General features: G+C 28.5%; 3 protein-coding genes across 3 annotated transcripts in view; 2 read left to right on the top strand and 1 right to left on the bottom strand.

The window, feature by feature from the left end:
- The first annotated feature begins 4738 nt into the window (after positions 1–4738).
- On the top strand, positions 4739–5604 carry LOC119613918 (39S ribosomal protein L21, mitochondrial-like). The gene is made up of 2 exons (XM_037969991.1): positions 4739–4931; positions 4999–5604. The coding sequence occupies exons 1-2, from the start codon at positions 4865–4867 to the stop codon at positions 5535–5537; spliced, it is 606 nt and encodes a 201-aa protein (XP_037825919.1). The 5' UTR covers positions 4739–4864; the 3' UTR covers positions 5538–5604.
- A 1513-nt stretch (positions 5605–7117) lies between these two features.
- Positions 7118–8774, bottom strand: LOC119613917 (zinc finger protein 624-like). Its single transcript, XM_037969990.1, is given in 3 exon segments — positions 7118–7767; positions 7769–8464; positions 8542–8774. Coding segments are annotated over 3 exon segments (1431 nt in total). The 5' UTR covers positions 8665–8774; the 3' UTR covers positions 7118–7155.
- Positions 8775–9412: 638 nt separating this feature from the next.
- Positions 9413–15274, top strand: part of LOC119613916 — a 15287-nt gene continuing 9425 nt past the window's right edge. Inside the window, exon 1 of the mRNA XM_037969988.1 lies at positions 9413–10872. Within this exon, the coding sequence (XP_037825916.1) occupies positions 9827–10783 (957 nt within the window). The 5' untranslated portion in view covers positions 9413–9826 and the 3' untranslated portion in view covers positions 10784–10872. The remainder of the gene's footprint in view (positions 10873–15274) is intronic.

Below are 15274 nucleotides of genomic sequence, written 5' to 3'. Positions count from 1 at the left end.
TCTATCTATCTATCTATCTATCTATCTATCTATCTATCTATCTATCTATCTATCTATCTATCTATCTATCTATCTATCTATCTATCTATCTTATCTATCTATCTATCTATCTATCTATCTATCTATCTATCTATCTATCTATCTATCTATCTATCTATCTATCTATCTATCTATCTATCTATCTATCTATCTATCTATCTATCTATCTATCTATCTATATCTATCTATCTATCTATCTATCTATCTATCTATCTATCTATCTATCTATCTATCTATCTATCTATCTATCTATCTATCTATCTATCTATCTATCTATCTATCTATCTATCTATCTATCTATCTATCTATCTATCTATCTATCTATCTATCTATCTATCTATCTATCTATCTATCTATCTATCTATCTATCTATCTATCTATCTATCTATCTATCTATCTATCTATCTATCTATCTATCTCTATCTATCTATCTATCTATCTATCTATCTATCTATCTCTATCTATCTATCTATCTATCTATCTATCTATCTATCTATCTATCTATCTATCTATCTATCTATCTATCTATCTATCTATCTATCTATCTCTCTATCTATCTATCTATCTATCTATCTATCTATCTATCTATCTATCTATCTATCTATCTATCTATCTATCTATCTATCTATCTATCTATCTATCTATCTATCTATCTATCTATCTATCTATCTATCTATCTATCTATCTATCATATCTATCTATCTATACAAACAAAGTAGAAAGATATACATATATATGTACTAATTTACATAGACTACACTGTAAAATGTAGATATTAAATAATAACAATAAAATTCAATAAATTGATGCTTAAAGAGAGTCAGAGAGAGAGAGATTAAATAATCGTTAATATCCGCAAATACAAAAAATAATCTTAATTTTGTATTTTTGTAGATTATTTGGGAAATGTGCCAATTTTAAATATATGAACCAAGTACATAGTTACTGAAATTAATTTTAATTTCATTTAGAATAAACATATTACCTCAGTAAAAAAGAAATAAACTAATTAGTTCTAGATTTTTAAACAGAACCACTTCAGAATCTTGAAAAGCAACCTTGGAGCTACTTATTATCTTCCGAAACTCGTTCTCTAGAACAATGTGTTATAAAAGAAATTAATATATGAGGATTTACTGCCTTATTCATAAACATTTATCGAAGGTTTATCGAACAAATTTTGTATGAAAATTTGATTTATAAACCTTTGATAAAGTTTATGAATAAGACCCATAATGTTAAAGTGTTATTATAAGAAATTTAATTTTAGTTCAATTCTTGGCAGTAGTTCTAGTTCTGTTCTAGTTCAGTTCTAGTTCAGTTCTAGTTCAGTTCTAGTTCAGTTTAGTTCAGTTTTAGTTCAGTTCTAGTTCAGTTCTGAGTTCAGTTCTAGTTCAGTTCTAGTGCAGTTCTAGTTCAGTTCTAGTTCAGTTCTAGTTCAGTTCTAGTTCAGTTCTAGTTCAGTTCTAGTTCAGTTCTAGTTCAGTTCTAGTTCAGTTCTAGTTCAGTTCTAGTTCAGTTCTAGTTCAGTTTTAGTTCAGTTCTAGTTCAGTTCTAGTTCAGTTCTAGTTCAGTTCTAGTTCAGTTCTAGTTCAGTTCTAGTGCAGTTCTAGTTCAGTTCTAGTTCAGTTTCTAGTTCAGTTCTAGTTCAGTTCTAGTTCAGTTCTAGTTCAGTTCTAGTTCAGTTCTAGTTCAGTTCTAGTTCAGTTTAGTTCGGTTCTAGTTTCAGTCTAGTTCAGTTCTAGTTCAGTTCTAGTTCAGTTCTAGTTCAGTTCTAGTTCAGTTCTAGTTCAGTTCTAGTTCAGTTCTAGTTCAGTTCTAGTTCAGTTCTAGTTCAGTTCTAGTTCAGTTCTAGTTCAGTTCTAGTTCAGTTCTAGTTCAGTTCTAGTTCAGTTCTAGTCAGTCTAGTCAGTTCTAGTTCAGTTCTAGTTCATGTCTAGTTCAGTTCTAGTTCAGTTCTAGTTCAGTTTAGTTCAGTTCTATTCAGTTCTAGTCAGTTCAGTTCAGTTCAGTTCTAGTTCAGTTCTAAGTTCAGTTCTAGTCAGTTCTAGTTCAGTCTAGTTCAGTTCTAGTTCAGTTCTAGTTCAGTTCTAGTTCAGTTCAGTTCTATAGTTCAGTTCTAGTTCAGTTCTAGTTCAGTTCTAGTTCAGTTCTAGTTCAGTTCTATAGTTCTAGTTCAGTTCTAGTTCAGTTCTAGTTCAGTTCTAGTTCAGTTCTAGTTCAGTTCTAGTTCAGTTGTAGTTCAGTTCTAGTTCAGTTCTAGTTCAGTTCTTGTTCAGTTCTCGTTCAGTTCTAGTTCAGTCTAGTCCTCTACCAAGAGTTTGGATTTGAAAATAGTGTTCTCGACTTCCCTAGAATAGTATTACAAATAAGATCTCCGTTCTATTAACTCTATTCGCTATGGCAAGTTATTCCATGAATTAAGTATGAGTTTGTTATCAAACGTTTCTGCATGATTTGTTTTTTATTCTTCATTATTGTTTTCGTTTTAGCCATGTTGGTTTCAGATAGACTTGGAATGAGGTTTTTTTGTTATCTTTAAAGTGATCATAAGAAAAATTACACTAAATATAGTTTTAATAATTCCAACATTAAAATAAAATTGGGAAATTTCCCATTTAATTCGATGGTATTATAAAACGCTTTTGCATTGAATATTTTTATTCTTCATTTATTTTTTTCGTTTTAACCATATTGGTTTCAGACAGACTTGGAATGAGGTTTTTTTGTTATCTTAAGAGTGATCATGACACTAACTATAGTTTTAATAATTTCAACATTAATATAAAATTCGGAAATTTCCCATTTAATTCGATGGTGTTGTTATTCACAATGAAATTTTCAATATAACAAATTTCTTAAAGAAGCTCGTAAAGGAAGTAAATTTAAGAATTAGAGATAGAACTAAATTTTTAAGCAACTACACTTTACAAATTAACACTATTTTCTTTTTTTTTAATTTAAATTTGCATATTTCTACATTTAAATTAATCTCCCTCGCATCTTATTTATTTAAGTTGACAGGCAGTCAACCTTATCTGTATTTTATCATATTATAAACTGAGAATTAAATAAAATTTATTTCCTTAAGTAATACCAAAGTATACAGAGAGATAAACATGGTGTTAAAAATGTACTAAGATAAAGAAGACAATTAATTGTTTTGTAATTATATTTTTTAAATGTTTACAATTATGCATGAAAATTTAATAAAAAAGATATTTTAAGATAAAGTTATTATAAGTAGACAAAGTTCCTTGGCCTACATTTGAATATTATTTAGAATAAGTTAGTTGAGATAAAAATCTAGAGAAGATCATAAAGTAAGGTATAGTAAAAAATTTTTTTTTTTTTCAATTTTTATAAACAGAAACAATTTCCTAAATTTTCTATAAAAAGGGGAAAATTTTTGAAAATTTTCTATAAAAAAGATAAATTTTCTTAAAGTTTTCCCAAAATTTTCTGTAAAAAGATCCAATTTCCGAAAATTTTTTACAGAAAAGAGAAATTTTTCGAAAATTTTCTTTAAAAAGAGAAATTTCCCGAAAATTTTCTATAGAAAAGATAATTTTTATATAGAAAAGAGAAATTTTATGAAAATTTTCCATAGAAAAGAGAAATTTTATGAAAATTGTCCATAGAAAAGAGAAATTTTCCGAAAATTTTCCATAGAAAAGAGAAATTTTCTGAAAATTTTCTATAGAAAAGAGAAATTTTCCGAAAATTGTCTATAGAAAAGAGAAATTTTCCGAAAATTTGTCTATAGAAAAGAGTAATTTTCTATAAAAAGGACAAATTTTCTATAGAAAAGAGAAATTATGTGAAAATTTTCTATAGTAAAGAGAAATTTTCTATAGAAAAGAGAAATTTTCTATAGAAAAGAGAAATTTTCCAAAAATTTTCTAAAAAAAAGAGAAATTTTCCGAAAATTTTCTATAGAGAAGAGAAATTTTCCGAAAATTTTCTATAGAGAAGAGAAATTTTCCGAAAATTTTCTATAGAGAAGAGAAATTTTACGAAAATTTTCTACAGAAAAGAGAAATTTTCCGAAAATTTTCTATAGAAAAGAAAAATTTTATGAAATTTTTCTATAGAAAAGAAAAAATTTTATGAAAATTTTCTATAGAAAAGAGAAATTTTTCGAAAATTTTCTATAGACAAGAGAAATTTTTCGAAAATTTTCTATAGACAAGAGAAATTTTTCGAAAATTTTCTATAGACAAGAGAAATTTTCCGAAAATTTTCTATAGAAAAGAGAAATTTTCTATAGAAAAGATAAATTTTATGAAAATTTTCTATAGAAAAAAAAAAAAAAAATTCTATAGAAAGGAGAAATTTTCCGAAAATTTTCTATAGAAAAGAAAAATTTTCCGTAAATGTTCTATAAAAAGAGAAATTTTAATTTTTTTATAAAAAAATTTTTAAAATTTTTAATAAAAGGAGAAGTTTTTAAAACAAATGTTTATAAAAAGAAAACAAAAAAAAATTTTCAAAAAAAAATCTATAAAGAAGAAAATTTTTCTGAAATTTTCCATAATATTTTATAAAATGAAAATTCTTTAACAGAATTACTTTAGTTTGTTTCAAAAATAACGGTCTTTTACAACAAAAACTCTTTTTACTTTACCCTAACAATACAACTATGCCGTCACCTTACCAAAAAAATACAACCCTGTTAGAGTGAGGTGAATATACAGAAAGCTTTGACAATCAGCTGTTTACTTTTTTCCTTCTATGACAGACCGACGAATTTTTTTAACATACACCTGTGAAATTAGAATTTTTTGTCTAAATATCGAGAAAATACAATAAATTAATTAGAAAAATGTCTTTATTGGCGCGTGGAATAAGCCTGGTGGCGCGCCAGCCCAGTCTCATCAATAATTTAACAAGTAATTTACTAATTTCATTGATAATTAACTAAAATTAACATGTGTTTCCTTTTCTTGTTAATACAAGATTCCATGAGAGCATTAAGTGTTACGCCACGCTTTTGTCAGCAAGCCAAATTGGTTACACAGGATATAGCGCCCGTAAAGAAGGTTACCAAGGAGGAGCAAGAGAAATGTGAGCAAGTGTTTAGCAAGGTTAATCAACAATTAGCCAAGAAGGAAGAAGGCCGGTTATTCGCTGTGGTTCACTTATGCGGCAAACAATTTAAGGTAACAGCCGGCGATATTATATTGGTCGAAGGCTATTGGCCACCCACCATAGGCGATGAAATACGTTTGGAAAAGGTATTACTGGCAGGAGCTAAAGATTTCACCTTAATTGGTGCCCCTTTATTGGAACCCGGTTTGGTGGATGTTAAAGCCACCATTATTGAAAAAACCCTAACACACACTAAGACCCATTTCAAGAATAAGCGCAGAAAGCAATATTTACGTATTAATTTCCAAAGATCACCCAACACCATGATACGTATCAATTCCATAGAGGTGACTCGCAAAGTGGATGAACCCAGTAAACAGCCTTTTAATGAAAATCGTATCTTTTAAGAGTTTTCTTTAACGTTGAGTAAGAAATTAGTGGAACATTAAATGATTTCTTGTGCTAAAACATTTATTTTGTTATAATTTTTATTTCTATAAGAGATTGATTAATGAAAGCTTAAAATTAGTTATTTTATCTTTGTGTATATTGGATATATTGCACTTGAAATGTTAAATAATAAAAAAAAAAATAATAAATATTAAAAAATAGAAACAAAATGGCAATAAGAAATGTTAAAGACAAATGAGAACTCATGGGGGAAGAACACAAATAACAACCAATTTTCTATAAGAAATTTTCTATAGAAAAGAGAATTTTTCCTAAATTTTTCTATAAAAATGAGAAATTTTCCGAAAATTTTCTATAAAATAGAGCAATTTTCCAAAAATTTTCTATAAAATAGAGCAATTTTCTGAGACTTTTCTATAAAAAAGAGAAATTTTCCTAAATTTTTCTATAAAAACGAAAAATTTTCCGATTTTTTTTTTAAAAAAAAGAGAAATTTTCCAAAACTTTTCTATAAAAAAGAAATTTTACGAAACTTTTCTATAAAAAAGAGAAATATTCCAAATATTTTCTAAAAAAGAGAGAATTTCTATAAAAAAAGAAATATTTCGAAAATTTTCTATAAAAGAGAGAAATATTCCGAAAATTTTCTATAAAAGAGAGAAATTTTCCGAAAATTTTCTATAAAAAAGAGAAATTTTCCTAAAAAAAAATATTCCAAAAATTTTCTATAAAAGAGAGAAATTTTCCAAAAATTTTCTATAAAAGAGAGAAATTTTCCGAAAATTTTCTATAAAAGAGAGAAATTTTCTATAAAAAAGAGAAATTCTCCGAAAATTTTCTATAAAAAGAGAAATTCTCCGAAAATTTTCTATAAAAGAGAGAAATTTTCCGAAAATTTTCTATAAAAGAGAGAAATTTTCCGAAAATATTCTATAAAAGAGAGAAATTTTCCGAAAATTTTCTATAAAAGAGAGAAATTTTCCGAAAATTTTCTATAAAAGAGAGAAATTTTCCGAAAATTTTCTATAAAAAAGAGAAATTTTCCTAAAAAACGAAAAATTTTCCGAATTTTTTTTTATAAAAAAGAGAAATTTTCCGAAACTTTTCTATAAAAAAGAGAAAGTTTCCGAAAATTTTCTATAAAAAAGATAAATTTTCCGAAATTTTTCTATAAAAATAATAAATTTTCCGAAATTTTTCTATAAAAATAAGAAATTTTCCGAAATGTTTCTATAAAAAGAGAAATTTTTCGACATTTCTCTATAAAAAGAGAAATTTTCCGAAAATTTTCTATAAAAAAAGAGAAATTTTCCGACCATTTTCTATAAAAAAGAAATTTTCCGAAAATTTTCTATAAAAAAAGAAATTTTCCGAAAATTTTCTATAAAAAAGAAATTTTCCGAAAATTTTCTATAAAAATTAGAAATTTTTTGATAATTTTCTATAAAAAATAGAAATATTCCGAAAATTATAATTATAAAAAATAAATTAATAATTTTTTAAATTAAAAAAAAAAAATATTTTTTTTTAATTTTCAAAAAAGGGAAATTTAAAAAAAAGATATATAAACCTAAATAATAAATAACAAATAAATAAATAATTTTTCATGCATTTCTAATGCATTTCTCTTTGATGTTCTTCCAGCTGAACAAGTTTAACAAATGTCCTCTCACAGTGACGACACACAAAACAGGGCGGTTTACATTTAGCCCTACGCACATGAGCCTCATAACGAGCTTTCTGACGAAAATTGTAACCACATTGTAAACAACTAAAACCCTCTAGACTATGTGCCGTTTTTATATGAACATTTAAACTTTGTAAATCCATAAATGATTTACCACAGGCATCGCATTGATATAGAGTAGTTAGTGATTCAATTTCTTGCTCGTCATCAATATGATGTGTTTGTTTCATGTGCATACGTAAGGCATAGGCATCTACGTAGCCTTTACCACATTGTGGTATATTACATTTATAGGGCATTTCGCCCATTTTGTGTACGGACAGTAAATGTTTTTGTAAATGACAATTTTTAATGAAAGTCTTACCGCATTCTTGACACACGAAATCACGTTTCTTGGGCTGTTGTTCGTGAATAGTGGCTATGTGTTCCTGCAGCGATTGATTCTTGATGAAGGGTTTGGCATCACATTGGGAACAGCGAAAAATTGCCGGCCTTTCAATACCATGCACCGTAGTGAGATGGGTTACGGCATAAGAGGCGAACATTCGATTCAAATTCATGGCACAGCTCACAGCGGAAATAGAAATTTGGTATGGCTCGGTGATAGGACTTGGGTTTACGTTTGCGTACTACTCCAGCGCCGCCTATGAGTTTGAGCGGTTCTTTTACGGGATAATTGCGTATTTTGCGTTTTAAATATTGTTCACGACTTCGCACAAAGGTTTTCTTAGGTCTGGAGGTTTTAAAATGACTTTGGTATAATAAAGCGGCAGGATTTTCTTCTTCGGGAATTAACAGCTCTTGTTCTTCCAATGGTTCGCTTGGTTTTAAACGTGATCTTTTTTTACGTACCTTTTTTTCTTTACACTCCGTTTTATTTACATTGCTGGAAATTTTACTTTTTGCCTTCGTTCTGGGTGAATCCGGCAGAGTAGTTTCCAATATAGATTCTACCAGCATTTCAGGTTCTACAAAGTAATGTTGTGAAAAGTTTTCCGACTCCTCTGTTGGTTCACTTAAATCTATTTCCTTTTTACACTCTGCCGCCAACAGCCATTCCTCATTTTGCTGTTCATCACTTTTAGCAGTTTTCTTGTCTTCTAGCAACAATTGTTTTCTTTGGTTTGCTAGCAATTTATGTGATTCCTGGCATTTTTGTATGATATTGTCGGCCCGTATAATGGCCTCAGCACAATCGCGACATATTAAAGCCTGTGGTTCATCAAAAGATGAGATCTAATAAATAATTAGCATAAATATTGATTTTTCCTCATTATTATTCCTCAATTATTATGACATTATCACCCACTTACCACTACGCCACAAATATTTTCTATGACACTGGGCAAATACTTCTGCTGGACATGCAAATACAGAGAAGTATTGCTGGATTTTGTTTGTAAACAAATGCGACAATAGTTAAATAACTCCGTCATATTTATATTGTCCACCTTCAGGCCATTGATTTGTATTTATTTATCGTGATTAATTAACTAAAACATTATTTTAATTGATGTTAAACTTCGAAGTGAAGCAAAAAAAACTTTTTCTTGTTTAAGGTAGCCAGATGAGGTTATAATTTCTACTAAGAAGTTTATGTTTTGGTATAGTTGGGTAACTCTAGTTAATGTTGTTTACGGTAAAAGTGAGTAGCCAGATGGATGTTAATGAAAAAATGCGGTTTTCAAGGTACTTTTAGGAATTTCTCTATAAATAATGAAGTTTTCGTAATTATTCTTAAAAAACTTGCAGTTTTAGTAAAATTCATATAAAATAATATTTTTTATCAAAATATAATTTTTCCGAAAATTTTTATAAAAAAAAAAGAATTTTTCAAAAATGTTTTATAGAAAAAGGATTTTACGAAAATTTTTATATAAAAACGAATTTTCCAAAAATATTGCTTAAAAAAGCAGAATTTTTCAAATCAGAAATTTGTTAAAGAAATATATTTCAAGAATACATTCTTTTAAGAACCTGCAAGTAAAACCATATGGCAACTACGTTTTAACAATTCCAATTTGATAAAACTTCCAATTGACATTTATTGCTACAGGTGATTTGACAGCTGTTTCAAATTTAGAATTTTCTATTATAAATTAAGATTTAAATTAAAATTTTACATACAAATTAACAAAAATTTAATTATTGGCAAAAAAAAATAATATATTATTCACAGTTAAGCTTTTTTCACCTGTAAATATGACAATAACCTAGTGGCAACATTGTTTACATTCAAGTTAAATGTCAACAAAAACGCAAAAAAACCCGGAATTCTTGTTGTTGTTGTTTTCTGCTCACATTTTTTTGTGTTTTGCCTTGGTGTGCGCCGGTGCTTGATACATTTCTGCGCTGTTTAACCAATTTAGTGTATTCCTAATGAATGTTCTGGAAGGGCACAAGTACTGTTAAGATAAAATAGTGAAAAATTTTTAGTTGGTGCGTATATTGCCAGTGTATGTGTGTGTGTTTGAAGAAAAAAATTGAAATTTTTCCACTGTTGAAAGGATAAAAAATAGTTTTTATTTAATAATTTTTTTTGTTTATTTCAATTTGGCTATAACATATTAAATAAATAAAACAATGGCTAAATAAATAATGAACGGTTTTGTTTATAAATTACCACCAGCAAATGTGCCCGAAGAAGTTAAGAGTGAACAAAAAGATTTGCAAGGATATTTGGAATTGGAAGTGAGTCTTATAAATTTCATAACCAATACAATAGAAACAAACAGTGGAAAATTACCAGAACATAAAATAATAAGTGTAAAGGGTATAAAAGAAAAAGCTAAAAAGCAAAATACCAATGACACACCTTTAAATGGTATAATTAATAATAAAAATAGTGCAAGTGTTAATGAAATACATAAAGAAATAGGCTCTATTAAAGACAACAGTAAAGATATAATAGGAAACGTTAAACACTATCATACACTAGACAATATACAGGTGAAAATTGTTTGGTGTGGGGAACGTAAGGAAGACGCCGCCAATCTAAACATCAGCTGTAAAAACCAACAGCAGCAGCAGCAGCCACCGCATAACGAATATTGTAAATTGTATAATACCAAAAGAAAATACCAACAACAGCATATTAAAAGGCAACAACAGAACGACCACAACCAGCCGAAACATAAACAAGCCAAAAGACAACATTTGCCATTGTCTGCCAATAATAAATTACGGTACCGTATTTGTACGAGTGGCGCGCTATTCTTAGAATACTTGCGTTCTTGCAAACCCATTGAAATTATTGTCACTGCTTGTACTACTAGTGGCAGTTGTACGACAGCAGCTAAACCCCTGGGACAGGCACAATTGCGTTTGCCTTTGGTGTTGTTGAAAAAATTCAAACATAACATTGTCAAAGGTCATAATTTTGCCTATAAAACAAAAGTGTATACGTTGTATAAGTCCGATCAAGAAACGCTTAATAATAAACTTGTAAAATCGGGTGAAATACAATTGATTTTCAAAATGTTATTTGCTCCCACGGCAGCCGCCTCTGCTACTGCAGGTAGCAGCCGCACAACCTGGAGAACATCATCTACATAATAATCATTGTCACCACCAGCACCATCATCATCATCGTCATCATCATTTGGTAGGGGGCAAAGCCTGCCAGGTGCCCGAAGATGTTCAAGGTAGGTTTAACATTGATTTTTTTATCGTCTTTACCTTTTGTTTAGTTTTTCTTTTTAGTTTTTATACTTAATTCTCTTGTTTGTTTTGTTCTGTTTTTGCGGCTTGTTTATGCCGGTTAGTTTTTTTTACACAATTATGCAATATAAACCAGTTTATATTAAAAGTTCTTTATTTACTTGGTTTTTTATCATTTTTTTGCTGTTTTCAACACTATTGCACTTTTGCAACAAATACACAAACAATTCAAGTAAATAAAAAAAGTGTGCTCTCATTGTTCTCAAAAAAATGATCATAGAATGGAGGAAAGTGAAAATAAACAATGCACTTGCTGTCAATGGAGTTGCCATATTAATATACATATGTATTAACATTTAACGGCTTTGGAAATAAAGTTTAAACGCAGCTTTTGTAATTCGGCATTTACGCTTAAAATTTGCATATTCAAATCAAAATATCTCGAGTTCTAGGTGTCTTATCGAATTGAAATTTAAATTGTAGTGAGAAAATATAGTAATCTATGAAATTTATGTCAAAAAAGATGGATATTTTGCTAATTTGTATAAAAACTATGTTTCAAAAGATGGCTAATTTTATGAAATTAAAAAAAAAAAAATTCTATAAGTCTTTACCTACGTACATCTTTTTATAAATTACTTAAAAAAAATAATTCTTTTCTATACCTATCTTTTTTTACAAAATTTTCGATAATTTTGTTCAACAAGTTTATTGAACTCTTTTTATCTAAATTTTCTTTAAAAAATTACAAACAATTAAAATTTTCTCCCAATTTCAATGTGATGATTTTCATTATAAAGTACCCACATTTAAACAAAAAACTTATATATATTTAGAATTCGTCATATAGTAGAAAAACATTTTTCTGATTTTGTATACACAATTTATTTTTATCTAAATAGTTTGTTGATTTTTCGCTATTTTGTGTTATTTTTTGTATATTCTTGTCATTTACTTCGTTTATTTCGTTACGTTTGTTATTTTTTTTTCGCCAAACACAGCCAAAAAACTTTCCATTGATTTTTTCAAAATGTTGAAAAATAAAATAGAAAACAAAACAGTATTTTTTTTAAGAAAAAGTAAACACAAGCCACAAAGAAGAACAGAAACAAACACCAGATAATTGCTAAAGTGTGCAAAAGGAGGAAACCCTCTGGTCTATAAATTAGAAGACACACAGTCCCCATAAACTATAAATGATATACACAAACAATTTATGTGCAAACATTTGCTTAAAATATACTAAATGTTTTAATTACGTTTTTGTTTCTTTATACATTTAGATGCAATAATTTTTTATTTAAAGATTTAATAATTTTTAAATTACATTTTAGACTTTACTTTCTGTGGACCTAAAATTTTTTTCTGAAAGTTTTCTTAAAAAACTATTTTTGAAAATTTTCTTAAAGGAAGGAAGAGTCTATAGAATAGTCGATAGTTGAGCCTATAGTCTAGTCTATAGCCTAGTCTATAGTCTAGTCTATAGTCTAGTCTAGTCTATAGTCTAGTCTAGTCTATAGTCTAGTCTATAGTCTAGTCTATAGTCTAGTCTATAGTCTAGTCTATAGTCTAGTCTATAGTCTAGTCTATAGTCTAGTCTATAGTCTAGTCTATAGTCTAGTCTATAGTCTAGTCTATAGTCTAGTCTATAGTCTAGTCTATAGTCTAGTCTATAGTCTAGTCTATAGTCTAGTCTATAGTCTAGTCTATAGTCTAGTCTATAGTCTAGTCTATAGTCTAGTCTATAGTCTAGTCTATAGTCTAGTCTATAGTCTAGTCTATAGTCTAGTCTATAGTCTAGTCTATAGTCTAGTCTATAGTCTAGTCTATAGTCTAGTCTATAGTCTAGTCTATAGTCTAGTCTATAGTCTAGTCTATAGTCTAGTCTATAGTCTAGTCTATAGTCTAGTCTATAGTCTAGTCTATAGTCTAGTCTATAGTCTAGTCTATAGTCTAGTCTATAGTCTAGTCTATCGTCTAGTCTATAGTCTAGTCTATAGTCTAGTCTATAGTCTAGTCTATAGTCTAGTCTATAGTCTAGTCTATAGTCTAGTCTATAGTCTAGTCTATAGTCTAGTATAGTCTAGTCTATAGTCTAGTCTATAGTCTAGTCTATAGTCTAGTCTATAGTCTAGTCTATAGTTAGTCTATAGTCTAGTCTATAGTCTAGTCTATAGTCTAGTCTATAGTCTAGTCTATAGTCTAGTCTATAGTCTAGTCTATAGTCTAGTCTATAGTCTAGTCTATAGTCTAGTCTATAGTCTAGTCTATAGTCTAGTCTATAGTCTAGTCTATAGTCGAGTCTATAGTCTAGTCTATAGTCTATAGTCTAGTCTATAGTCTAGTCTATAGTCTAGTCTAGTCTAGTCTATAGTCTAGTCTATAGTCTAGTCTATAGTCTAGTCTATAGTCTAGTCTATAGTCTAGTCTTTAGTCTAGTCTATAGTCTAGTCTATAGTCTAGTCTATAGTCTAGTCTATAGTCTAGTCTATAGTCTAGTCTATAGTCTAGTCTATAGTCTAGTCTATAGTCTAGTCTATAGTCTAGTCTATAGTCTACTCTATAGTCTAGTCTATAGTCTAGTCTATAGTCTAGTCTATAGTCTAGTCTATAGTCTAGTCTATAGTCTAGTCTATAGTCTAGTCTATAGTCTAGTCTATAGTCTAGTCTATAGTCTAGTCTATAGTCTAGTCTATAGTCTAGTCTAAAGTCTAGTCTATAGTCGAGTCTATAGTCGAGTCTATAGTCTAGTCTACAGTCGAGTCTATAGTCTAGTCTAAAGTCTAGTCGATATTTTAGTCTACAGTTAAGTCTATAGTCGAGTCTACAGCCTATAGTCTGGTCTACAGTCGAGTATATAGTCGAGTCTACAGCCTATAGTCGAGTCTATAGTCTAGTCTATAGTCTAGTCTACAGTCAATTCTATTGTCAAGTCTACAGTCAAGTCTACAGTTAAGTCTATAGTCGGGTCTATAGTCTAGTCTATAGTCTAGTCTACAGTCGAGTCTATAGTCTAGTCTAATCTAAAGTCTAGCCGATATTTTAGCCTATAGTCAAGTCTATAGTCTAGACTATAGACTAGACTATAGTCTATTCAATAGTGTATAGTCCGGTTTATAGTCTTGTCTATTGTGTAGTCTCTAGACAAGTTTATATTCTAGTCTAAAGTTTAGTCTATAGTTTATTACTTAGTCTAGTCTATAGTTTAGACTATTTTATGAACTCATGGTATCATTACCTTAATCTCTCCCTTTCCTCTTTTTAGACCCCATTTACAGTATATTGAACCGTTTTTGTATCCTCATAATGTTAAACAAAAAATATCTGTTTTATTTTGTTTGTTTTACATAATGTTTAACATGAATCATTTTACTAAAAACACAATCTTATTTGTCGCTATAACTTATCTAATCATTTATGATCAAAACAGCCCCTTCAACTAAATAGTCATAGACAAACAAAAGAAATAGAAATCAAATCTATTGTTTTAGACCAAATATTTTTATAGCAAGATTTTCCTAGTTTTGCCCTGTTTTTTTTTTATAAAATATTCAATATCTTAAATATTAACCAAATCATAATGGAATACTAATTAAACCATTTGCCAAAGAATTCCTTCAGTCCTTCTCCTCTAGTCTTTAAATTTTGTTTACTCCCTATATGTTTATTTTGTTAAATCTTTTAAATGACCAACATAATTATAAGTTTTATATCCACATTTTTTCCATATTTGCCATTTAAATTATGCCTCTTTCGTACCGAAATATCAGTCATGTGTTTACCGGCTGATATAGTTTTTTTCTTCAGTTGTTTTTGTTTTTTTTGGAACGAACTAAAGAGGCAAGTTAAAAAACACAAAATTGAGTGTAATTTTTGTCATTGGCCTTCATAAAGTTTTGTTTATATAAAAAAACAAATCTCTTAGTTTTCGCGCTGAACTATTATTATGTTGGGTAGAAGAGCAGATAAGTAAAGTAATGAATTCTTTAGAGTCTATCTATCTATCTACTATCTATCTATCTATCTATTCTATCGATCTATCTATCTATCTATCTATCTATCTATCTATCTATCTATCTATCTATCTATCTATCTATCTATCTATCTATCTATCTATCTATCTATCTATCTATCTATCTATCTATCTATCTATCTATCTATCTATCTATCTATCTATCTATCTATCTATCTATCTATCTATCTATCTATTATCGACTACTACTACTACTATCTATCTATCTATCTATCTATCTATCTATCTATCTATCTATCTATCTATATATATCTATCTATCTATCTATCTATCTATCTATCTATCTATATATCTATCTATCTATCTATCTATCTATCTATCTATCTATCTATCTATCTATCTATCTATCTATC

This window comes from Lucilia sericata, unplaced genomic scaffold, assembly GCF_015586225.1.
Source record: "Lucilia sericata isolate MDLA Ls3-8-SP2 unplaced genomic scaffold, ASM1558622v1 Contig002426F_arrow, whole genome shotgun sequence".
NCBI classification, from domain to species: Eukaryota; Metazoa; Arthropoda; class Insecta; order Diptera; family Calliphoridae; genus Lucilia; species Lucilia sericata.
This window is presented reverse-complemented; position numbering and strand designations above follow the sequence as displayed.